This window comes from Phoca vitulina, unplaced genomic scaffold, assembly GCF_004348235.1.
Source record: "Phoca vitulina isolate PV1807 unplaced genomic scaffold, GSC_HSeal_1.0 scaffold1, whole genome shotgun sequence".
In the NCBI taxonomy this organism is placed as follows: Eukaryota; Metazoa; Chordata; class Mammalia; order Carnivora; family Phocidae; genus Phoca; species Phoca vitulina.
In genome coordinates, this window is record NW_022589704.1 from 70,764,281 (window position 1) to 70,791,740 (window position 27,460).

A 27,460-nucleotide genomic window follows, 5' to 3' on the forward strand; every position below is an offset into this window, starting at 1 on the left:
TATCAGGTTGCCAATGTTTTCTCTGAGCAAAATTTAAGAGTTTTAATCATAACAAGTTATTATTTGGGAGCATCTTCTGATATTAGATATATTAATGTAGAAAAAAATTACTTCTCCAGAAGTGGAACATTCTAATATCCAAATAATCTTATTTTGTAGTTGTAATATTAATAGAGCCTGTTTGATTCATGTTGTATTTTGTTTCATGTAAGACAGTATCAGTGCTCTGTTTTAAATGTAGTTATAGCATTCACTGAGCCACCACCAGTCCATAATCAAAAATCAAGGTGAACAGTAGCTTAAAATTTCAAGACAGCTAAAGGCTAAGGACATTGTTCTGGTGATAGAACCAAGGGTGTAATCTAAACAGCACCCCCTGCTGTATAAAAGATTAAAGCCGCAACATAGAATTAAATCAGCTTCTAATTTCCCAAAGACCTTTGAGTAACATTGTGAATGCTTTTTATAATTGGAGCAGAGAAAAAGTGAGATCTACAGTTGACCTTTGAACAACACAGGTTTGAACTGTGTGGTCCCCTTATACACACTTTTCTTTTCAATAAGAGAGCAGGAGGGGAAGAATGAAGGGGGGGAAATTGGAGGGGGAGACGAACCATGAGAGACGATGGACTCTGAAAAACAAACTGAGGGTTCTAGAGGGGAGGGGGGTGGGGGGATGGGTTAGCCTGGTGATGGGTATTAAAGAGGGCACTTTCTGCATGGAGCACTGGGTGTTATATGCAAACAATGAATCATGGAACACTACATCAAAAACTAATGATGTAATGTATGGTGATTAATATAACATAATAAAAAAATGCAGTATAGTACTATAAATGTACTTTCTCTTCATTATGATTTTCTTAACCTTTTCTCTAGCTTACTTTTTGTAAGAATATGGTATAAAATATAGATAACATACAAAATATGTGTTAATTGACTGTTGATGTTGTCAGTAAGGCTTCCAGTCAACAATAGGCTATTAGTAGTTAAGTTTTGGGAGGAGTCAAAAGTTATAGGTGGATTTTCAACTGCAGAGGGGGTGGAGGGAGGGTTGGTGCCCCTTACTTCTATGTTGTGTAAGGATCAACTGTATTCTTAACCATTTAAAGAATAATTCCTGGTTTTTCTAGCCTTTTAAAAGAAGAAAGAAACAAAAGTATCATTTTAGTTGTCTGTAGCAGGTATTAGGAAGTGTTGCCCTTGCAGCCATAGGTTTGTTTTATGCAGTGTTTTGTAGAGAGTAAAAATGATTAAGAGATGGCCTTTTCCTTTGTAACTTTATATTCTAGTAACGGTATGGTAAAAGATAGCAAGTAATCATGAAAGTTCAAAGAAACCCCAAAGCATGTCTGGGAAATTCAGAGATACTTCTTACACAATATGTTTTTGAGATGGTTAGGATAGATAGGATTATATGAGGCAAAAGAAATGAAAAAGCATGTTACACAGGTGGGGGGATAGGGGAGTTGTGAAGTAGAAGAAATAACGTGACCAAAAATACAACATTGGGAAACATTTGTTAAACACCAATTATGTTTCACACTTTACAAGTATTGGGGATACTGAGATAAATGAGATTCAGCTTTTGTTCTCAAAGAACTAAAATCCTAGTTTACCAATTATTTGCATAGAACTGATAGTTAAAAAACAGTGGAAGCACATGAAATAACTGAGAAAGAAAGCATACAGAAAGAAATAAATATAGCTAGACAAAATCCTTAAGAATGCTTACTTTTAGAAAAGAAAATCCAATAAAGTAGACCAGAAATATTATTAAAAGATACAATTGAGAAGAAGATCAAGACAGTTCAAGACCTGGAGCTTAAGGGTGAACATGGGTTTTGTGTGTGTGTTTGTTTGTGGTTTTTTTGGTCCCCCTCCCCCCTCCCATTCCCCTGAATGTGGGTTTTATTTATTTTATTTTTTTTTATTGTGTTATGTTAATCACCATACATTAAATCATTAGTTTTTGATGTAGTGTTCCATGATTCTTTGTGTATAACACCCAGTGCTCCATGCAGAAAGTGCCCTCTTTAATACCCATCACTAGGCTAACCCATCCTCCCACCCCCCTCCCCTCTAGAACCCTCAGTTTCAGTTTGTTTTTCAGAGTCCATCGTCTCTCATGGTTCATCTCCCCCTCTGATTTCCCCCCCTTCATTCTTCCCCTCCTGCTATCTTCTTCTTCTTCTTCTTCTTTTTTTTTAAACATATAATGTATTATTTGTTTCAGAGGTACAGGTCTGTGATTCAACAGTCTTGCACAATTCACAGCGCTCACCATAGCACATACCCTCCCCAATGTCTGTCACCCAGCCGCCCCATCCCTCCCACCCCCCACCATTCCAGCAACCCTCAGTTTGTTTCCTGAGATTAAGAATTCCTCATATCGGTGAGGTCATATGATACATGTCTTTCTCTGATTGACTTATTTAGCTCAGCATAACACTCTTCAGTTCCATCCACATTATTGCAAATGGCAAGATTTCATTCCTTTTGATGGCTGCATAATATTCCATGGTATATATATACCACACCTTTATCCATTCATCTGTCGATGGACATCTTGGCTCTTTCCACAGTTTGGCTATTGTGGACATTGCTGCTATAAACATTGGGGTGCATGTACCCCTTCGGATCCCTACATTTGTATCTTTGGGGTAAATACCCAGTAATGCAGTTGCTGGGTCGTAGAGTAGCTCTATTTTCAACTTTTTGAAGAACCTCTGTACTGTTTTCCAGAGTGGTTGCAACAGCTTGCATTCCCACCAACAGTGTAGGAGGGTTCCCCTTTCTCCGCATCCCCGCCAACATCTGTCATTTCCTGACTTGTTAATTTTAGCCATTCTGACTGGTGTGAGGTGATACCTCATTGAGGTTTTGATTTGGATTTCCCTGATGCCAAGCGATGTTGAGCACTTTTTCATGTGTCTGTTGGCCATTTGGATGTCTTCTTTGGAAAAATGTCTGTTCTTGTCTTCTGCCTATTTCTTGAATGGATCATTTGTTCTCTGGGTGTTGAGTTTAAGAAGTTCTTTATAGATTTTGGATACTAGCCCTTTATCTGATATGTCATTTGCAAATATCTTCTCCCATTCTGTCAGTTGTCTTTTGGTTTTGTTGACTGTTTCCTTTGCTCTGCGGAAGCTTTTTATCTTGAGGAGGCCCCAATAGTTCATTTTTGCCCTTGCTTCCCTTGCCTTTGGTGATGTTTCTAGGAAGAAGTTGCTGTGGCTGAGGTCGAAGAGGTTGCTGCCTGTGTTCTCCTCTAGGATTTTGATGGACTCCTGTCTCACGTTTAGGTCTTTCAACCATTTTGAGTCTGTTTTTGTGTGTGGTGTAAGGAAATGGTCCAGTTTCATTCTTCTGCATGTGGCTGTCCAATTTTCCCAACACCATTTGTTGAAGGGACTGTCTTTTTTCCACTGGACATTCTTTCCTGCTTTGTCGAAGATTAGTTGACCATAGAGTTGAGGGTCCATTTCTGGGCTCTCTATTCTGTTCCATTGATTGATGTGTCTGTTTTTGTGCCAGTACCATACTGTCTTGATGATGACAGCTTTGTAATAGAGCTTGAAGTCCGGAATTGTGATACCGCCAGCTTTGCTTTTCTTTTTCAACATTCCTCTGGCTGTTCGGGGTCTTTTCTGGTCCCATACAAATTTTAGGATTATTTGTTCCATTTCTTTGAAAAAAGTGGATGGTATTTTGATGGGTATTGCCCTGAATGTGTAGATTGCTGTAGGTAACATTGACATCTTCACAATATTTGTTCTTCCAATCCATGAGCATGGAACATTTTTCCATTTCTTTGTGTCTTCCTCAATTTCTTTCATGAGTATTTTATAGTTTTCTGAGTACAGATTCTTTGCCTCTTTGGTTAGATTTATTCCTAGGTATCTTATGGTTTTAGGTGCAATTGTAAATGGGATTGACTCCTTAATTTCTCTTTCTTCTGTCTTGTTGTTGGTGTATAGGAATGCCACTGATTTCTGTGCATTGATTTTATATCCTGCCACTTTACTGAATTCCTGTATGAGTTCTAGCAGTTTTGGGGTGGAGTCTTTTGGGTTTTCCACATAAAGTATCATATCATCTGCAAAGAGTGAGAGTTTGACTTCTTCTTTGCCAATTTGGATGCCTTTAATTCTTTTTGTTGTCTGATTGCTGTGGCTAGGATTTCTAGTATATGTTGAATAGCAGTGGTGCTAGTGGACATCCCTGCCGTGTTCCTGACCTTAGGGGGAAAGCTCTCAGTTTTTCCCCATTGAGAATGATATTCGCTGTGGGTTTTTCATAGATGGCTTTTATGATATTGAGGTATGTACCCTCTATCCCTATACTCTGAAGAGTTTTGATCAAGAAAGGATGCTCTACTTGTCAAATGCTTTTTCTGCATCTTTTGAGAGGATCATACGGTTCTTGTTTTCTTTTATTAATGTATTGTATCACATTGATTGATTTGCGGATGTTGAACCAAACTTGCAGCCCAGGGATAAATCCCACTTGGTCGTGGTGAATAATCCTTTTAATGTACTGTTGGATCCTACTGGCTAGTATTTTGATGAGAATTTTTGCATCCATGTTCATCAAGGATATTGGTCTGTAATTCTCCTTTTTGATGAGGTCTTTGTCTGGTTTTGGGATCAAGGTAATGGTGGCCTCATAAAACGAGTTTGGAAGTTTCCCGTCCATTTCTATGTTTTGGAACAGTTTCAGAAGAATAGGTATTAATTCTTCTTTAAATGTTTGGTAGAATTCCCCTGGGAAGCCATCTGGCCCTGGGCTCTTGTTTGTTGGGAGATTTTTGATGACTGCTTCAATTTCCTTAGTGGTTATAGGTCTGTTCAGGTTTTCTATTTCTTCCTGGTTCCGTTTTGGTAGTTTATACATCTCTAGGAATGCATCCATTTCTTCCGGATTATCTAATTTGCTGGCATATAGTTGCTCATAATATGTTCTTATAATTGTTTGTATTTCTTTGGTGTTGGTTGTGATCTCTCCTCTTTCATTCATGATTTTGTTTATTTGGGTCATTTCTCTTTTCTTTTTGATAAGTCTGGTTAGGGGTTTATCAATCTTGTTAATTCTTTCAAAGAACCAGCTCCTAGTTTCGTTGATCTGTTCTACTGTTCTTTTGGTTTCTATTTCATTGGTTTCTGCTCTGATCTTAATTATTTCTCTTCTCCTGCTGGGTTTAGGCTTTATTTGCTGTTCTTTCTCCAGCTCCTTCAGGTGTAGGGTTAGGTTGTGTATTTGAGACCTTTCTTGTTTCTTGAGAAAGGCTTGTATTGCTATATACTTTCCTCTTAGGACCACCTTTGCTGCCTCCCAAAGATTTTGAACAGTTGTGTTTTCATTTTCATTTGTTTCCATGAATTTTTTTAATTCTTCTTTAATTTCCTGGTTGACCCATTCATTCTTTAGTAGGATGCTCTTTAGCCTCAATGTATGTGAGCTCTTTCCAACTTTCCTCTTGTGATTGAGTTCTAGTTTCAAAGCATTGTGGTCTGAAAATATGCAGGGAATGGTCCCAATCTTTTGGTACCAGTTGAGACCTGATTTGTGACCCAGGACGTGATCTATTCTGGAGAATGTTCCATGGGCAGTAGAGAAGAATGTGTATTCTGTTGCTTTGGGAATGTTCTGAATATATCTGTGAAGTCCATTTGGTCCAGTGTGTCATTTAAAGTCTTTATTTCCTTGTTGATCTTTTGCTTAGATGATCTGTCCATTTCAGTGAGGGGGGTGTTAAAGTCCCCCACTATTACTGTATTGTTGTTGATGTGTTTCTTTGCTTTTGTTATTAACTGCCTTATATAATTGGCTTCTCTCAATTTAGGGGTATAGATATTTACAATTGTTAGATCTTCTTGTTGGATAGACCCTTTAAGTATGATATAGTGTCCTTCCTCATCTCTTATTACAGTCTTTGGTTTAAAATTGAATTTTGATATAAGGATTGCTACCCCAGCTTTCTTTTGGTGTCCATTAGCATGGTAAATGGTTTTCCACCCCTTCACTTTCAATATGGAGGTGTCTTTGGGTCTAAAATGAGTCTCTTGCAGACAGCATATCGATGGGTCTTGTTTTTTTATCCAATCTGATAGCCTGTGTCTTTTGATTGGGGCATTTAGCCCATTTACATTCAGGGTAACTATTGAAAGTTATGAATTTAGTGCCGTTGTATTGCCTGTAAGATGACTGTTACTGTATATTGTCTGTGTTCCTTTCTAGTCTATGTTGTTCTTAGGCTCTCTCTTTGCTTAGAGGACCCCTTTCAATATTTCTTGTAGGGCTGGTTTTGTGTTTGCAAATTCCTTTAGTTTTTGTTTGTCCTGGAAGCTTTTTATCTCCTTCTATTTTCAATGACAGCCTAGCTGGATTTAGTATTCTTGGCTGCATATTTTTCTCAATATATATCATGTGCTCTGAATATATCATGCCAGTCCTTTCTGGCCTGCCAGGTCTCTTTGCATAGGTCTGTTGCCAATCTAATGTTTCTACCATTGTAGTTTACACATCTCTTCTCCCGAGCTGCTTTCAGGATTTTCTCTTTGTCTCTGAGACTTGTAAGTTTTACTATTAGATATCAGGGTGTTGACCTATTTTTATTGATTTTGAGGGGGGTTCTCTGTGCCTCCTGGATTTTGATGCCTATTTCCTTCCCCAAATTAGGGAAGTTCTCTGCTATAATTTGCTCTAATATACCTTCTGCCCTTTCTCTCTTTCTTCTTCTTCTGGGATCCCAATTATTCTAATGTTGTTTCGTCTTATGGTATCGCTTATCTCTCGAATTCTGCCCTCATGATCCATTAGTTGTTTCTCTCTCTTTTTCTCAGCTTCTTTATTTTCCATCATTTGGTCTTTTATATCACTAATTCTCTCTTCTGCTCATTTATCCTAGCAGTTAGAGCCTCCATTTTTGATTGCACCTCATTAATAGCCTTTTTGATTTCGACTTGGTTAGATTTTAGTTCTTTTATTTCTCCAGAAAGCGTTTCTCTAATAACTTCCATGCTTTTTTCAAGCCCAGCTAATATCTTTAAAATCATCATTCTGAACTCTAGTTCCGACATCGTACTAATGTCCGTATTGATTAGGTCCCTGGCAGTCGGTACTGCCTCTTGTTCTTTTTGTTGAGGTGATTTTTTCCATCTTGTCCTTTTGTCCAGAGGAGAATAGATGAATGAGAGAACAAAAAGCTAACAGGGTAACAACGTCCCCAGAAAATATACACTAAACAAATCAGAGAAGACCTGAAACTGGGGGAAAAGAAAGGGAAAGAAAGAAAAAAGAAAAAGAAAAAAGGAAAAGAAAAGGGTAAAAACAAACAAAAACCAAACAAAACAAAAAACCAGAATATGATCAAATATGAACAGGCTAGTGCATAGATCAGTGCCACACACTAGATTTTGGGCGTATTTTGGTCTGTTAGAAGAAAGTGCCTCCCAAAATTTTAAAGAAAGAAAAACTTATATATGTACAAAAATAAGGGTTACCACGATCAAGGGATGGAATATGACTGTAAAGATGAAAATTATAAAAGATTTTATAAAAGGAATTGATAAGAAGTTGATTAAAAAAAGAAAGAAGAGGATTTAAAAAAAAAAAAGGGAGAGAATGTGATCAGGCAGGAGACTAGAACAAAGCCATACACTAGAGATTTAGGGTATATTTTGATCTGTTAGAAGAAACTATATATCTCAAAATTTTAAAGAGAGAACAACTTATATATATATATACCAAAAATAAGGGTAACTACTATGAAGCGATAGAATATGACTCTAAAAATGAAAAATAAAAATGATTTTTTTAAAAAGGGGTTGATAAGATGTTGGTTGAAAAAGGGATAAGGAAAAATTAAAAAAAAAAAAGAAAAGACAGTTAAAAAAAAAATTAACTTTGAAAGACTAAAGAATCATGGGAAAAGAGCCATGAATTCTATGTGCAGTATTCCCCTAGCGCTGGAGTTCTGCCGTTCTCATTGATCGGTAAACTTGGTCTTGGCTGGCTGTTCTTGGTGATCTTCCGGGGGAAGGGCCTGTTGCCGTGGTTCCCAAATGTCTTTGCTGGAGGCGGAATTGCCCCGCCCCTGCTGGGTCCAGGCTAAGTAATCTGCTCGGGTTTGCTCTCGGGAGCTTTTGTTCCCTGCAAGCTTTCTGTACAGCTTTGGAGGACGAGTGAAGATGGTGGCCTCCCGATCTCCACCCTGGAGGAGCCGAGAACTCGGGGCCCCGCTCTTCAGTGCACCCCCAGAGAAAAGCAGTCAATCACTCCCGTCTCCCTGGTCTCCGGCCGCACTCCGTGCTCACCCGGCCTGTCACCGAGCATTTCTATCTCTGGCTCACGACCCCGTGTGGAGTCTCCAAACCCAGCAGATCCCTGCGGTGCACTCCCGTGCTGCTCCTCCGGGGGACAAAGGGGAGTCTCCCCGAATCTGCCACTTGTTGGGCCCCTGCTGGAGGAGCAGTGGCCCTGACTGTGCCTCGGATCACAGTTTATGGCAACCCTGAGCTGCGAGCCCGCTCCTCGGCTCCGTCTCTGCAGCCGGCTTCCCCGCTCCGATACCTGGGAGCTCTGCTGTACTCAGGCACCCCTGGTCTTCCTGTGACCCTGAGGGTCCTGAGACCACACTGTCCCGCGAGAGTTCCACCCACAGCTTAGCCACTGGAGCGATGTCCCACAGTGGAGCAGACTTCTAAAAGTTCCGATTTTGTGCTCTGTGGCTCTATCACTTGCCGGTAGTAGCGGCTGATGGAGGTCCCCTCCCCCACCCTCTATCCTCCCGAATATTGCCTCGGATTCACTTCTCCGCACATCCTACCTTCCAGAAAGTGGTTGCTTTTCTGTTCAGAGAGTTGTTGCTATTCTTTTCTCTTCGATCTCCTGTTGAATTCGTAGGTGTTCAGAATGGTTTGATCGCTATCCAGTTGAATTCCTGGGACCAAACGAAATCCAGGTCTCTTACTCCTCCGCCATCTTGCTGAATGTGGTTTTTAATAAGGAAGAGGCACTCAGCAATGTCAGATTTATACAGAGAGGTGAAAAATAAGACAAGTAAAGATTAGTGGGACCTGGTAATTAAGAAAACTTCAGTAACTTGAGGTTTGAGGTTTGGCACAGATGTTAAAGATTCTGAGAAGTGGGGAGGGAGTAGACATAAAGGTGAGACTTTCCCTTCAAGGTTAACACCGGAGTAATGATGATGAAATTGAGAAGGAAGAATAGATAGGGTCAGGGGAGTGGTAGAAGACTGGGGGTGACTAGACGTCATGCTAAGAAATAAGGAAATGGAAATGGGGAAATTGTGGTTAGGGTGCAACTTAAGAGTTTAAGAGCTTGGAGGTGGTAGAATTTTAAGAGTGATCAAATCCAATATGTGACTTAAATGGAATCAAGGAGGAAGAAAGGCCAAGTGGTAATTTAAAAAAAAATAATAATAAAGGACCAGGGGTTGGTGAAGTAAGGCAAAAGGAAGCTAGGAAGTATATTTGCAAGTTTGAATGAAGATCAAAACAACTTCTAATTGAAGGTCTTTGGATCAGTCCCATGGATGTGCCTCTTCTGCTCTTATGGATGGTGAATTAATTTGTTCAACATATATTTATTGTATATCTACTTTGAGACACTGTTTTAGGTATTTGGGATCTATTATTGACTCCTACATAGAGCAGTACCAGTTTAAATAATATTGAAATATTAAATAACTTGTTTTATACATTGTGGTATAAAAAATAGTTCAGTACTATTTAAATTATCTTCAACCATGAGTTTCTTGAGGTCATGGATTGTCTCATTCATCCTTGTATGCCAAGTTCCAAACATAGCACCTGACACTTAATAGGTATGTTCATGAAATGCCTGAATTACAGAAACTTTTGAATAAAGAACAGAGTAATTCTGGAAGATTTTTTTATGTGGAATTAGTATCTGTGTTTTTTTTAAGGTGGTAGGAAAACAATATTAAAATTATAGTGTTAAGAGCTTTTTAATGAGAAAGCTGTAATTTTTATATCATCGACTTCTAGGTTCTTGCTATAAGGGCAAAATATAGTGAAAAATATGAAATGTGTTATGGAATTATTTCCCTTCTGTGTACAACTATATCCATGTATAGCAGAGAAAGTCTCTGATTAGTGTTATTGTGATAATATATGGTATCACTATAATCATTATAATGTGGTCCTAGTCTTTTTTACTAAATGCAGAAGCGAATAGACCAACAGGGAATAAACCCTATAGATTCTGTTGTCACTTGGGTGTTTTCTATGTTTTAATTACCTTCACCAAGAATTTTACAAGGAGAAATAAGAAAATAGAATAAGATGGCTTCTTTGTAATGTTGCCAGACACAATGTAACTCTGTGTACAGGACTATACTTTTTTTTTTTTCCATTTGAATCTGTGGTGAGTAAAGCTCATATTTTGTTGAAATTCTAGACTCACTTCCTTCTAGGTATCATTCTTTTTAGAGTTAAAAAACTTTTTTGTCATCAAATTGTGTATGATTGGTTCTTAATTACTGCTGCAAGAGTGACAACTTCATTTAGATATTATTCGTGTTTTCTGTTCATGAGACTCCAAGGTTTAGCTCATTTACTTCTTCACAAAAATAAAATTGATGTTTTAACTATGCATCTAAGAATGCTTACTACCAGTTCATTAGCTAATATAGAAGTATTTCTATCAGCTTCTGACCCTTTATAATTTTAATCTGTTCTGAATTTTTATATTTGTATAGTTTTGAGTTTACCCCACAGATTTTTTTCATATTAAATAACTGTTACATAGAGTTGACAAATATAATTTAAGAATTATTATTTTGTAAAATATAAATGAAAAATGATTCTAAAATCCTCAAACTAGAATGTTCACTTCAACTTGCTTATCCAGAAAACTGATGTAAAAGGAAATGTAACTGATTATAGTATGTTTTATAAATGAAACATTTGATTAAGGACATCTGATTCATGAAGTTGAATTGATGGGTGAGAACCAGGGATTTTACGTGTAAAAATAAATATATAAATACTGGTTCTTAATGTTACAGGTTCATTTTTTTTTAGAGAAACTAGCTGGCTTTTTGAGAATTTGCAAAAAAAAAAAAAATTACACAGTCTTTCTGGTGGCCTGTTGCTAGTCTTAATGATGTCTGAATGACCTTTTCTAGTAGTATGCCCTATTTTTGTTTGACTCAACTTCAGTGCTAATGTAATCTAGAATTCTGATAACACAAAACTACTGAATTCAAAAATTTTCTGTTTAGGCTGTGATGAACAGAAACAAAGATTGGCCGACTCCCTTGTGCTCCTTTACAGTTTCTTTGTGGGCCGTCCTTGCAAAGACACTTTGAGCATCTTCCCTGTGAGACCCAGCTATTGTGTTGTTATAATGGGACCTTGATCCTCAATCAGAAGTTTTTATCTTATAAGTTGATATAAGATATACTTGGTGTAATTTATTTAAATCTTACTACCTCAATAAAAAAATGTAATGTTATTTCAGTAAATAATATAGGGTTTATATTAGTCTCTGAGGGTACACTCTAACCTTTTTGATGATTCCTCTTGGCTCTCAGGGAATAAAAAAGCAGTGCAGAGATCTCCTTGATAACTGATAAATGATAACAAAAAGTATACCTATTTTTAGCTTTTATTTTTACATTTCTCAAATGTATTATGTTAAAAGTAATTAAACTGCAGTGCACAGTTAGGTATGATATAAACAGAAGATAATAAAGAAGACCTATCCTTATTTTAACACAGAGCATAATACCTTTCACACAATAAATTCTTAAAATAGCCTGGAGTGTGAGGTTTGATACTCTATTTTCATAGTATCAGGCTAGGGAAACTTAATTATTTCCTGGAAGTAAAAGGAGGATTTCCAAGTATTAACAAATTTCTGTCAAATCTCTTATAAAGTATGAAAAATAAGTTGTGTTTTTAGTTGTATAACATTTCAACCTGGAGTTTATGACACTTAGAACTAGATTCTCTTTAGAGTGGAGATTGAAAAGTCACACATTTGAATTGAATGTGATCCTTCTATCACAAAGTTAAAAATGACTTTTATATTGATAACCACCCTTAAATGCATTTAGAAATATCTTAGTAACTTTGTTCATTTAATCTTTATGCTATCTTTTGTATTGCTTTATTAGGCTAGAATATATCCCTTTTTGGTATGAACTCTCCTCACCTGAGAGCTGTTGGAGACCATAGCTTCACTTCTGGCACTTGGAACTGGGAATGCTTTGCCCAGAGTGTGTGATAATTTGAGTAATGGCTTGGTGACGAATTCTGGACTAACTTCATTGGTTTTCAACCTTATGTTAATAGAACGCTTTTATTTTCCTTGTTATGAGTAAAAAAAAATTGATAATAATGTACATGTATTAACAGAAAGTTCAACTCACGTCAGCAGGTCAAACTATTATAATTAGTGACAATTACGTACCTAAAACATTATTTTCCAAATCTCAAATTCGAAGTAAAAAGGTTATACCACTCATTTTCATTATATTTAGAGTACTTTCATATTTCTAGAAATATTCTGTAGGGTTTGGAGAGCAGAAATAGAAAAAGGAAAAATGTAAGATAAAAATTTAATTGATAAGAAATTATTATAAATTTTAATTATGAACACTGAAATCAGGTAAATCTCATCTGTTTTTATAGTACAACTTTAAGTGTGTTTTTTTCCCTCCCAGGACATTTATTCAGAGCAACTGGGGATCAACCGTTTAACCTGTCCACAGTGTCGAGTGCCTTCCCAATGGTCAGCCACCCAGTCTTTGGTCTACATTCAGCCAGCTCAGGGCATTCAGAATTTGGTGGTTTGGGGACACTTGGTACACCCACAGCCTTAGCCGCACATCCCCAACTAGCATCTTTTCCAGGTAAACATCTGTTACAAACAGTGTTCAAGGAAAGGAGGAAAGCTTGAAAATGTTCAAGCAGTAATTTGTTTATTAAATTGAACAAAAAGAATAGTCTAATGCCTGGTATATTAAAACTCTTGTACAAGAATTGACGCAATCCTATTTATCATGTGCAAAAGAACCCCCCCACTATGTGTGCTAGATGGCAGCACAATTGTATTCAAGTGTTTAGCTAGAGAAAGGGGCATCTGCCACAAAAGTGAATAATTAGGCCAAGTTTTTCTCATGCTTTTTATTGAAATATAACATGCAGGAAAGTGTACATATTGTGAGTGTAGAGCTTGATGAACTTTTTCAGCTTTATTTGATTTTTAAAAAATTATTTAACTTACAGTGGAAAGTAAATTACAGTTCTTATAATGAATATCTCTGTATTTTTATTTTGAGTTCTCACTTCTCTGCACTTTCCAAGGATGATGAACTTGGCTCTTAAATTTCTATATTTTTCCATATTTGATCAGAACAACTATAGATTTGCACCACTTGCATTACAGCAAGACCAGAATTATCCCCAATTCTACAAGTTCTGAAAAATTCGGGAGCTCAGGAAGGCACCAATTAAAGCTTAAATTGGACAAGCATGCTATAATTTTTCTTGTTTTATTATTTTGAAAGTCTAAACTTTCATGTGTTTCCAGTGATTGATTTTCTATAATAAATTTTAGTAAGGGATGCATGGTTTGGTGTTACCTAAAATAGTTTAAAAATTAGAGCAAAATTCTAGAGACAAATAGACCTGAATTTAAATCTGGCTATGTTACATTTTAGCTGTGTGATCATGAACAAGTAATATGACCACTCTGCCTCAATTTTCTCATCTGAAAAATGAGGATAAATAATAGTACCTGCCTCTTAGGGCCTTTGTGAAGATTGAAGGAGATAAGCCATATCAGTACTGATTGCAATGTTTAGCATACATGATAAGTACATAATTAGTAATTATCATTATTATTTCCTCTTGCCCACTTTAATGGGTAATAAACTGTCAAGTGCTTCTTCAAAAGGAAACAAGTATCTCATTTTAACTATATACAGAATGGAAAGATGGTTGTATATTTCAAGCACTGTTTCTTGAGTCATATTATTTTTTTAATTCAGCTGTCTGGGAGAGAGGAGCTGGTGGGGAGAGGTAATATGACTAGAAAGTTAAAATAAAGTCTTAAACTAAGTCTTAAAAAAAAATACTAATAGGAATTTATTTTGGCCAGTTTCTAACATGATCGCTTGGCAAGGTGATCAATCCAATAGACATTTGCTGAAATATAGGATTTCTGATTAAAAATCAAAATAGATAGTAGTAATATAGTTACTGATGTCTTAAAATTTTTTTATCATTTTGTCATAGTTTATTATACCATTGCTTTTGAGCTTTTCTAAACCACAATATAATTGCTACATTATTAAAATCAAATACTATCTGTACTGGAATGTTAGTTAACAAGTGTAAAGAGTTACTTATCTGGACTTCAATAATGTTGATACTTCCACTATATAAAAAGAAAGTTAATAACTTCTCTAATTTTTGAACTTCTCCCTGAATTATTCACTCATTCATTTATTGTACAAAATTCTTTGAGCATCTACTATGTTCTGTGCACTGAGGAATACCTTGACATAGTATGTGTTGTTTACAGTTTTTAGGAGATGGATAAACAGACAATTTCAAGGCAATCTTTAATGGTGAAAGTATGTCTATATAAGCATACTTTTTTTCGCCAAATGGACACTATGCCTAGATCTAGACGACTCATTTGTTTAAGTTGTAGATTGGGTATAATAATTTAAATTTAAATTCTCTATAATTGCCTTTATTCAAAAGGGTAATCTAATTGCCAAATTTTTGAAATCACCTAAAAATAGAAGACACACAAGGAAGAAATTACTAGAAATTTTAAATAAAGAATAACTTACTTTAAAATTTTATGTACTTTTCTGCATTTCAGATGATTAAATCAACAGATGCAAAATTATTTAATGGATATTAGTATATTATTTCCATTTTATATTGAAATAGTATTTCACAGTAATTTCTTTAAAAATTTTCATAATTTTTGGTCATTATATTTTTATATTATATTACCATGAATTTCTGTGAAGCATCTGGCTCTATCAAGTATGAAAGATTTAAAAATTCTGCTAGATCTTCTAGGCTCAGTATCATCTGAAATATTAGACTCTTTCAGTTGAATATGATTAATGTTGCCAATATGCTGTTACCTCCTTTGAATACATTTAGAAACTCATCATAGGCAGGTTTAAGTAAACCTTATTTTGTATATTTTGTTTTATCAACAAACTATTTTGTGAGTGACTAAATTTGTTTTCTCTTTTCTTAAACTTGGAAGATAAATAAGCTTGTCATTTAACAAAAATTACATTATTTCTTATGAAATATTAGACATTTATAAAGTTTGTAGTCAGAAGCTCTACCATTTTCGTATTTTTATTTTATTGATTTTATTTACTTGTTTTTGTTTTTTTTTTACCTGTGGTGTCAGCTTGTTTATAACATACACATTTTCCAACTTTTTTTTTCTAATCCCCATCATGTAGTTATTTATAGTGACGTTCTAAAGTACAGTGTTATGGTTATTTTTTTTTCCTGAGGTTATATCTAAAATATTTGAATCTTATTATACTTTGATTACCTTACTGATTTGTGGGTTGTTTATGAAGTCTATACATTCAGCTGTAACACTTTAATTATAGACTCTATATTAAATAATATAAATATCTTTAGGAAACCTCAGTCCCTTTTTATTAGCTATTTGGAACCTAGGTTTCAAACCTATACATAATAATAGATTCCAGCTGTGCTGATACAAGTCCAAAATACACAGTTTTTCTTCCCACCTAAATATACTTCTTTCATCTAAACAGTGGATAAATGATTAATGCTTTTGTATAGTTATTCTTGGTTCAGTTCCCATCATTCAGGCACTGCTAAATATGCATTCATGCCATTTCACTAGCAATGCCTTCCTGCAGTGCAGAAGAATAGCTTTTGCAGTTTTTTGCTTATACTGTTTTTAGACCTTTTAGAATAGCAGCTACCATGAACATTTCACTTTTTAAAGAAAACACATTTTGCCATTAGATAATGAAGGTGCACATTGCATTACATCCTATTTTTAATGAAGAGATATTCCTAGAAAAGATTTAAAGATCATACAATACAGTAAACTGACAATATTGAATTTTTCCCATACTATATTATTGGGTTTCTTTTCTCTAATTTCCTCGTGGTGGTTACAATCAGTGAAAAATATAGCATATCTCTTGGAAGATTAACCTGAAAGGTCATAACTGATTTGGGGATCTGGCAGGTTAGCCAAGTGGAAAGATTATTTCTGAGATTTTAAATGGGGCAATACAAGACTTTCTTTTGGATTATTTTCAAATCTCTTCTTAATCTTCACCCTTTTTGAAAACTGTGTTCTATAAAATTTGGCTTCTCTCCTTTTCTAAAAGTTTTAACTAAGAGCCACTGTTTGAACATCTAAATTGCATGTGATGATTTTCTACCATTGATTCATTTTACATTGATAAAACAATCATTGTTATCTGTAATTTATGAGAGAAAATATAAACAAAATCCAAGCTTTCCTTATTAACTTTATGGGGAGGAATGTTATAAACCTTTTATATTTTAATAATTTGTTTTGGAAATTTTTGAATACTTTTCATTTCTGAGACAAAAAAAAAAAAAACCCACTGCTTTTGCTATCTTTATGTTTTTATTTAAGTATAGAATATCTTCTTTCATAAATGCACTTGAGGTATATTGGTTTATAGTAGCAGTCTTTGTATTATTATTTATGATTTATCAGACCAAGATTTAAATTGTATGTAATTTGAGGAAATTCTTACATAGGTTATAAATGATAACCTTAAATTCTAAGGTTTTGAAATACATTTGTATATTCTTAAATATTATTTCTTTACTAATTTAGAAAAATTATGGTATAAGTGATCAAGACGTCAAACAGTTCTTTGCCCTTCCAAATTTTCCATTTTATTTTTAAAACCATAGACTACCTTTTTTCTTCATAAACTTGAGTTCAAAGAAGTTGCCAAGTGAAGATCCTTGGATACTATCTTAATGAGAGGAGTGATGAGTGTATAACATAACATCTAATCAGCTGTCTTATAGTTAGATGATCAGAACTGTGTATGATTCAGCTGTTCTGTTCCAAGATGAAACTTGATATTTTTTCCAGGAATAAAATATAAAAAGCATTGTTACATTAACTAGGAAGTTAATTCAAGTATTGTTTGCTTGTTTGTTTGATGTTTGGTTTTGAGGTGCAGAATGGTGGCGAACAACAGATGTTCATAGTCGTACAGGGGCAACCTTCTTTCCACCATTACTGGGAATTCCACCACTGTTTGCTCCTCCAGCCCAGAATCATGATTCTTCTTCATTCCATTCAAGGACTTCAGGAAAAAGTAATAGAAATGGTCCTGAAAAAGGTACTCCTGTTAACTTAAGTGATGTATTACAAACTCTCCATTCCAATACCTATTTTCAGTAGAGTTTAGGTTTAATAACATTTATATAACATTGTACTAGACACTTTTTCACAATGTCTTGCTTACTCCTTACAATAACTCGGAGAGATTGGAAGTATCCTCATTTCGCATCCAAGAATAAATAAGTGATTTGAGGACTGCTTACATGTCAGTGTGGCAGAGGCAGGATTTGAACCCAGGACTTCTAACTCTCAACTCCCACTGCTTTTTCCTTTATTTCAGTATAAGATTTACTTCTGTAATTAAGCATTAAATTCATCAAAACTAATATCCAAGTACTCCTTTTTTTCTTTTAAGTGATCATTAATATTTCTGCAGTTGATAACTGTTGTTAGAATAGCATTTGCAAATTATAATAGGATTTTGGATGATTTATTATTATTATCGTTTTTCACTTGGGTAAGAGTTTTTGGTGAGTTTGCTCTGAAAAGGGAAATATTTGCATTTAATTATATTTATAAACATTATTTTAATTGAAGTGAAATTCAGATAAATATAAAATTACCATTTTAAAGTGAACAATTCAGTGGCATTTAATGCATTCACAGTGTTGAACAACCACCACCTCTGTGTAGTTTCAAAACATTTCATCACTCCAAAAGGAAACTCCATACCCCTTAAGCAGTTTCTCCCCATTTTTCCTTCCCTCAGTCTCTGGCAATCCCTAGCTTGTCTGCTGTCTCTATGGATTTATTGTGCATATTTCATACAGATGGAATCATACAATATGTGACTTTGTGTCTGACTTCTTTCACTTAGCATGATGTTTTAAAGAGTCATTCACATTATACATAGCATGTATCATTCCTTCATTCCTCCTTTAACTGAACAATATTCTCTTGGATAAACATGTTTGTTTTTATTTTTAAGGTGTAAATGGGTCAATAAATGGAAACAGTACATCATCTGTATCTGGTGTCAACACACCTGTATTATCCACTACTGCTTCAAGTTCTGTGGGACAAACTAAAAGTATAAGCTCAGGTGGAGGAAATCGAAAATGTAATCAGGAACAAAGCAAAAACCAGCCTTTGGATGCTAGAGCTGACAAAATAAAAGATAAGGTAAGTTATTCCTTCAAGGACAAATATGTAACAGATCTTTATATAAGCATTCTAAGGTTCAAACCAACTGAATCTATGGAACAATTTCTTATGAATTACCACTCCTGTTTTACACATGTTTATTTTTATGGTTTGGTACTAACATTAGGGCTCTTAAAAATTACAACTGTCAGCACCAGTATAAATAATACAAATAGTAATAATAGCTAAGATTTATGGAGAACTTAACACATAACAGCTCTACTCTAATTGTTTTGCATATAATACCTATTTTAATCCTCTCTATACCCCTAATTAGCTAGGTATTATTATCACAAATGGAGAAACAGAGCCTCACAATAGTTGGCTAGTAATTGGCCAGGATTTGAGGTCAAGTGGGTTGACCCCAGAGCCTATGTTTTTAGGAAAACAAAGATAAGAAAACATTTTATTATGGGAAATTTGAAATATATAGAATAGACAGAATAGCATAATAATCCTGTGTACCCATTATTCATTTTCAACAGTTACCAGCTCATGGCCAGTTTTATTTCATTAGATCCCCAGCTGTGCACGTTATCAATTTATGCCTCTCAGCTCTAAATTCACTCTCCTCTCCTTTACCAGTTGGCGCAATGTTAGACCTTGTCAGCAGAGGGTCTTGGAGAAACCCTGGAAGAAGAAAGGGCTTCAGTTTCTGGTTCCAGTGTTTTCTTCTTGCTCTTATGCTGTGGCTGCCAGAGGGTAGCTTTCTCACCAGCCGGCAGCTTCTCTGCGGGCTCTGTTTAAGAGACATTGTAGTACACACCGTGTAGCGGGTCTCCCAGCGGCATCTTAGTAGTAAGTTTTGCTGGGATGCCAGTGGGTGGCTTTCCAGCTAATTTTACTGGCACCCCAGCGAGGAGGTTTCCAGAAACTTTTCCTGGCATGCCAGCTGGCATGTTTCCTATTTGCCAGCCTTGACCTGTGATGCCTCAGTGAGCTTTTCTGCCATCCAGTGGGCAACAGCCACATCCTCTCCAAAGTCTGAAGTTCAGCCTCGGGTGAACGAGGTTGGAAGATAGAGGCCCTCTTCCAAGTTTACCTTTATTTTACTACTCTACCTCTGCCCTACAGTAAGTGGCTATTCCCTACATCTGCTATTTCAGGATTCTTTTTTTTTTTTTTTTAAGATTTTATTTATTTATTTGACAGAGAGAAAGATAGTGAGAGCAGGAACACAAGCAGGGGGAGCGGGAGAGGGAGAAGCAGGCTTCCTGCCAAGCAGGGAGCCAGATGCGGGGCTCGATCCCAGGATCCCAGGATCATGACCTGAGCCGAAGGCAGACACTTAATGACTGAGCCACCCAGGCGCCCCACTATTTCAGTATTCTTTAGAGGTCTCTTTATCTCTCTTAGTAGTTCATATTCTGCTACTAATTAATAATTCCATATGATAAAATCTCTCTGTTCAAATTGCTGATGGGGTTTCTGCCTTCTGACTAGACCTTGTCTGCCGTAGAAAAGGTATTATCAGGAGTAGGGTGGATATGCAAATTGCATGTGATAAATTCACTCTAATATTCTGGTCACTCTGAGCCTTTATATTTTCTCTTCCACATCATGCCAGGGAAGCTGTGCCATTTCCACTTTGTTAAATGTAGGCCACCACTGAGTCCAGGTTTCATGCATCCAAGCAAGTAAGCTGAGATACTTCCAGCTATATGAACTAACACATTATATCCAGAATTTCTAGTAAGTGTACCCATATTAGTGAATTTGGTCCGCTCTCATTTGTAATTTCTTCTTGAGCGAGGGGTCTTGGTTTATTTTTGAATTAAAGTCTTAGCATCAACTGCAAACATTTTGGAAACAAAGATAATAACTAGGGCAGCATCTTCTCATCTCTAAATTCTATAAAAACCAAATTGAAGGCCTGGTTTTCTAGGGGAACAGAGTCAGCAGTTTGTGATTGGGCCACACATCACTTTCTTCACCATCTCAGCTATAATACCAAGGGGACTGTCTCTTCCCCATTGTCTTTTCTTGCCTCCTTTGTTGTAGATAAGAATTGACCCTAAAAGTGTGAGTATTTCTGATCTTTCTTTCCTTTTCTATTGATCTATGTGTCTGTTTTTTGTGCCAGTACCACACTGTTTTGATTACTACAGCTTTGTAGTATATCTTGAAATCTCGGATTGTGATGCCTCCAGCTTTGTTCCTCTTTTTCGAGAGTGATTAGGCTATTCGGAGTCTCTTGTGGTTCCATGCAAATTCTAGTATTATTTGTTCTGGTTCTGTGAGAAATATTGTTGGTATTTTGATAGAGATTGCATTAAATCTATAGATTGCTTTGGGTAGTATGGACATTGCTTGGGTAACCTTTTTCATATGTAGTTTGAAAAAATGTTCTTTAGCTAATTTTGATGATCCGTCCTGGGGGTTGCTATCTTAGTAGTACCTATTGAAAATCATTGATTAAGTCCAATTCCCTCATATACAATGCATGCATATTTAGAATAAATGTAGATATTTTAAATTAAACAATGTACATCACAGACTAAAATACACATACAGCCTGTTGAGAAAAAGCAAACAAACTGTTCAACTTTGAGTAAGTTCCACTCCTGCTATTATTACAAGCCAGTAACATGTTGTGACCACAACAGCCAGTCTTTTTAAAACATAAGTGAGTTCTTATGGTTTTAAGCTATCCTATGTTATCATTCCCTCCAGTAGTTTCCTATCTCACTCAGCCTACAAGACCCTGTATGATCTAACCCCTGCCAGTCCATCCAGCCTTATTTTCTGTGGCTCTCTCTCCCTGGTTCCCTGTGCTGGAGCTGATTTAGCTGGCCTCACCATTTTTTTTTAACATATCAGACTTATTTCATGGCTTTTGCCTTTGGTCTTTCCCCTGTTCTTGAAGGCTCTACTCTTTTATCTTTATGTGGGTGTCTCTCACTCTCCATTTAGATCTCAGCTCGGAAAGATCTTACCTGATAACTGCATCTAAATCTTCACACACACACACCCCGCCGCCCTCCCCCCCCCCCCCCCCCCAGCCCACACTGTCTATCCAAGTATCCTGTTTTAGTCATGGTATGTATCACTAAAAACACTTATTTACATTGTTTGTTGATTCTCTTCTCCATTACCACTGGGGCAGAGTTGCCATCATACCTTTGTATCTCTGGAGAGGAGAGCAACTATGCCTGGTACATAATAGCCTTGAAGTTGTATGTATTTTGTTACTGAAAGAAATAAGTATACAGTGAAATGAAAAAGTTCAAGGAGAGGGTTCTGAAAAGCTTTCCCAGATTGGAATGGGGTTGGGGGGCTGGTTAATAAGCTCTTCTCTGGTCATTTTTTGATAACCTAAGAAGACTCATTTTTAAAATGTTTAAATGACAGGAAAGAGGCACACTACTGAATTGTGTATGAATATAAAATAACTACACACACACACACACATAACTAATAGAGACTAAGGAGACAAAATTGGTAATACTGAAACTAATTTTCTCTTTTTCTCTAATACCTGGACTTGTATATTCACTTCTACATTTTTTCTAAAATGGGGACTAAATTTGTTACCTTCTAAAGGCACAGACTCTTTGTATGCTGTCATGTATGGTCTACAAGGACTGTCTGCAGCAGACTCACATTAAAGTGCATGTTAATGCAGATCCCTGTGCCCTGTTTGGAACTGGGACTCAGGAATCTGCTGGTTGTAGCAAGTTCAGCAAGTAAATATTTTGCACTCTAAAACTTTAGAATCCACACTTCTAGACCCACTCTCGAGGCATGTAGACTCCATTTCTCATGCCACCTTTAAATTAAAAACTACACATATTACTTGGGCATTAAAATAGGAGTTTATTTTTCTCTAGTAAATTACTATATCTCCCTTATTCTTTTCCTTTCTTAGCCTCTATTAAAGACCAAAGTGGTAACTTCTACTTAGACTCTTTATGATTTTCATAATCTTGCTATACATGCTTAGAAACCCACAACAGATTTTGGTTACAATGAAGGAGAATTTTCTCTGCCAAATAAATGGTAGGCTTAATGTTACTATATTGTTAGTATTTTGTTATAATAGTAATAGTGTATTGTTACTATTGTTTCTCTTTAATCTCTACTTTGGTCTTTTTCATTCTGTGATACCCACACTATTCCAAGTCAGTGTCTCATCACTCTGCTTTATTGTGAGGGAAAGACATAGCTCCAGGAATGATGGTTACTATTAGTCAGCTTATTGAAGGGTGTATCTCTGGAGGAAGCATTATGGTTGCTAGTTTGGAACAGTTAACACAGGTTACCATTGCAAGGAGAGTATAACAACAGGACTGACTCTCTTCACTCATATGTATTTCATTTCACTTAAATCAAATTTCAGAAAGCACAGGGGAAAGAGTACTAATGTGTAATCTATAACTATTGCTTCAACTTGGCTTCTTTCTGTAGAAGTGTATTATTGTCTTTCATGCCCCAACTCACTAGTCATGACCGACTGTATTGCTGTTAAGACCATAACTTTTGTAATTCATTGCTTTTGTAATTTATTGCTGCTTTTTCTATATTTTGTTCTTTATTTTATCTGTCAGTGAATCCTGTTGAAATGTTCCTATGTAACTTTGGATTATACTCAGTCTTGCTCTATCATGTCAGTATTTCTCCTTTTTAGTTTTCCTATTGGCGAGTTTTAACTTTTCCATTGTTATATAGTTATTTAGTCAGAATTCATCTAATGATTTTTCCTCCTTTGTATCCACTACTATTGTCTATTCTTTTTTTTTTTTAAGATTTATTTATTTAGGGGCGCCTGGGTGGCTCAGTCGTTAAGCGTCTGCCTTCGGCTCAGGTCATGATCCCGGGATCCTGGGATGGAACCCCACATCGGGCTCCCTGCTCAGCGGGAAGCCTGCTTCTCCCCCTGCTTGTGTTCCCTCTCTCACTGTGTCTCCCTCTGTCAAATAAATAAAATCTTAAAAAAAAAAAAAAAAAGATTTATTTATTTATGTAAGAGTGGGGGAGGGGCAGAGGGAGAGAGAGACTCTCCAGCAGACTTTCCACTGAGTGCGGAGCCCCTCTTGGGCCTCTATCTCACGACCCTGAGATCATGACCTGAGCTGAAAACAAGATTCGGAGGCTAAACCGACTGAGCCACCCAGGCACCTCTACTATTGTCTGTTATTTAAACACAAAAGTTTTTTTTTAATGTGACCTAATGTCACTTTCTACCAATTTGGGGTTTTCTTTTTCCTGTAGAGCCTTTAATGTTCCAATTAATATCTCTCTTTATCGTATTTTCTATCTTTTCTGAAGTGAAATATAAAAATTAAATTCATTGCTAAAGCAGCCCTTAAGTCTTTTGCTACTTATTTTATCTTCTCTCCAGTACTTATTACATATGGAATTATTTGCTTTCATATTAGTCATTTGTCTACTCTACCACCACCTGCACTAGAATGTAAGTTTCTTGAAGGCAAGGACTCTATCTTAGATATCTTGTTGTCCAGCATCTAGAAGGTGTGTTTGGCATGTTATATATAAATAATTGGTTATTGACTCACTATCCACATAAAAAAGAAGACTACAGCTAAATATAGAACTTAAATGTCTGTAGCCCTTATTGTAATTGGAATTATCATTTTGTAAATTGCTCTTTTTAATCTGCCATACGTTTTGAAGCATGGCAGTCATATGAATAGATCTACATATATACTATGTCAATGTTTCTAATGTTCTGTACATGACACAGCCTGTACTTTTCATTGGAGAATTCCTATCATATAAATTAATTGGATCTGATTGTTGAATAACTACCCTTACAACATGTGACTTTTCTCTTTTTTCTAAAATGACATTTTGAGATGGAAATATCACTTGAAAATTAAAAGAGCATACCTCTTACTGAACTTTGAATTTTTCCAAAAATAAAGTCTTGCTAAAAACTTGTCTTTATCCAGAAACCAAGGAAGAAAGCTATGGAAAGTTCTAGCAACAGTGATAGTGATTCGGGCACATCATCAGACACCTCAAGTGAAGGCATTAGTAGTAGTGATTCAGATGATCTAGAGGAAGATGAAGAAGAAGAAGATCAAAGTATTGAAGAAAGTGAAGATGATGATTCTGATTCAGAGAGAGAAGCACAACATAAGAGTAACAACCAGGTATAAATAGTTTATTGGCAGTATCCACACATTCTTCCTATTTAGGAATTAACTGGTTTATCTTGACTCTCAAAGTCTATAAAGTTTAAAGTTAATCATGTCTTTAGTTCTTAACATTTGCCCAAGAAAGGAGATGGAGAAACATTTTTAAAGGGACATTTGGTATATTTTCTAGTGAGCTTTATGTAACTATCATAACTAATTAGCACTTTTTAAAGTACCCTTTTTTCTCCCAGTTTTACTGCATGACATTCTTTGTTTTAATAGATACTGAGAAGTCATCTTTTTATTTTTATTTACAGGTGCTATTACATGGTATTTCAGACCCAAAAGCAGATGGACAGAAAGCAACTGAAAAAGCCCAGGAAAAAAGAATACACCAGCCATTACCTCTTGTGTCTGAATCCCAGACTCACTCATCATTCCAATCCCAGCAGAAGCAGCCTCAGGTTTTGTCACAGCAGCTTCCATTTATTTTCCAAAGCTCTCAGGCAAAGGAGGAATCTGTGAACAAACACACAAGTGTAATACAGTCTACGGGATTGGTGTCCAATGTGAAACCTTTATCTTTGGTAAATCAAGCCAAAAAGGAAACTTACATGAAACTCATAGTTCCTTCTCCTGATGTACTTAAAGCAGGGAATAAAAATACCTCTGAAGAATCTAGTCCTTTGACCAGTGAAATGCGATCCAAACGGGTAAGTGAAAAATTACTTATAGAAGAATTTCATTATTAGAGAAAGAGCTTTTATATTGTCTTATAATATACAAGTTTAAATTAAATTCTACTCTTATTTCCATACTTTATTAGTTACCAGGAAGAGAATATGCACATGAGAAAGCTAGATTTCTCTGATTTTATAGTTACATATACATCTGCTTAATATATTTTTGGCAACACAATCATGTCATTTTTTTTTTCCTGAGGTATAATGATTTAGTAGTAAGGGGAGACATATGTTTGAATAAGATATACTCCACAATTATTTTGTTTAAGATCAATGTCCTTTTTTTTCTAATATCAATATATTCTTTTTTAAAGAAATAAACTTTAATAGTTTACTTCTGTAATCCTATCAATTACAAGCATAAAAATCCTTTATGAAGAATCATTTTCCTTTGCCATTTTTTTAAAAGAATTTTTTTAAGATGTTTTTATTTATTTTAGAGAGAATGTGTGGGGGTAGAGGCAAAGGGAGAGAATCTCCAGCAGACTTCCCGCTGAGTGGGGAGCATGGAGCCCGACTCCAGGCTCAGTCTCACAACCCATGAGATCATGACCTAAGCTGAAACCAGGAGTCAGACATTCAACCAACTTGAGTCACCCAGTCACCCAGGTGCCCCCCCCACTTTTTTGAAGAATTTTTTTTAAGATTTATTTGTTTGTTTTAGAGAGAGAGTTCCTTTGCCATTTTTAACAAATTATATGCAATACAAAATATTTTGAATAATTTTATTTATACAAATACCAGAACCACTAATCAGAGAATTTTTTCTTCTTTATTTTCTTGCTATTGATTTTATATTACTACATAGTCTACATTCATATGTCTAGTAGAATTCTAATAATTGACCAATGCCTTTTTTTTTTTCTAAAGATTTTACTTGCTTATTTGAGAGAGAGAGAGAGAGAGAGGTGGGGCATGAGCAGAGGGAGAGCATGAGCAGGGGGAGAGGCAGAGGCAGACTCCCCGCCGAGCAGGGAGCCCGATGTGGGACTCGATCCCAGGACCCAGGGATCATGACCTGAGCCCAAGGCAGACGCTTAACTGACTGAGCCACCCAGGCGTCCCTGACCAATGCCTTTTATTCTAGAACCAATCTAGAGTAGAGAAAATATATTATGTTTGAACACAATATCCTGTCTTTTGATTACAAAAATTATCATTAGGCCTCCTAATCATTAGATAATTCTTGTACAGCTCCTGCTGTTTGCCAGCTATTGTTTTAAGTGCTGAAAATGCATTTACTCATTGAACACTAACATCTGTAAGTGCTACAAATATTATAATGCCCATTTACAGACAATCAAATTGAGATTCATGAAACTTAAATAATTTCCCCAAGATCACACTGCTAGTTAGTAATAGAGTTAGAATTCATATCTGGGCAGTGTAGCACTAGAATCCTTGTTCTTAAACACTGTGATATGCTGCCTTTCTTTCTTAAAAAAGTTACAGTGTCCTTGTCCATTAAATCTTATTTTACTGTGAAGAATTTAAGAACAGGGTCAAAGTAAAAAAGACTTGGATAAATCAGGCTTTTTTGAGAATCTAAATGAGTAGTTCACAAGCCTACGTATACATTAGAATCACTTGGAAAACTTAAAAAAAAAAAAAAGAATAACACCTCAGAACAATGAAATCAGGATCTCTTGTGCTGAGACCAAGGTATTGCATATATCAAAACTTCCAGGGGCGCCTGGGTGGCTCAGTCGTTAAGCATCTGCCTTTGGCTCAGGTCATGATCCCAGGGTCCTGGGATCGAGCCCCGCATTGAGCCCCGCATCGAGCCCCACATTGGGTTCCCTGCTCCGCGGGAAGCCTGCTTCTCCCTCTCCCGCTCCCCCTGCTTGTGTTCCCTCTCTTGCTGTCTCTCTCTCTGTCAAATAAATAAATAAAATCTTAAAAAAAGAAAAAAAAAAGCTTCCAAATGGGTAGCCAGATTTGAGAATCCCTGATCTACATGGAGTGACCAATGGTATTATACCATGCATACGATAACTTGTAATGCACTGCTCAGTCATAAGGAGGTATTATTATTGGCATCACATTATT

General features: G+C 36.0%; 1 protein-coding gene across 19 annotated transcripts in view; it reads left to right on the forward strand.

Moving 5' to 3' along the window:
• The window catches only part of BAZ2B (bromodomain adjacent to zinc finger domain 2B), a 381,204-nt gene that overhangs the window by 256,964 nt on the left and 96,780 nt on the right, over window positions 1-27,460 (forward strand). For 13 of the 19 annotated variants that reach the window (XM_032409746.1, XM_032409845.1, XM_032409773.1 and 10 more), the window contains 5 exons: window positions 12,719-12,907; window positions 17,255-17,422; window positions 18,353-18,546; window positions 24,480-24,683; window positions 24,986-25,381. In XM_032409746.1, coding sequence (XP_032265637.1) covers window positions 12,719-12,907; window positions 17,255-17,422; window positions 18,353-18,546; window positions 24,480-24,683; window positions 24,986-25,381 — 1,151 coding nt within the window. The remainder of the gene's footprint in view (window positions 1-12,718; window positions 12,908-17,254; window positions 17,423-18,352; window positions 18,547-24,479; window positions 24,684-24,985; window positions 25,382-27,460) is intronic. The other 6 variants (XM_032409835.1, XM_032409865.1, XM_032409854.1 and 3 more) reach the window with 3 other exon arrangements.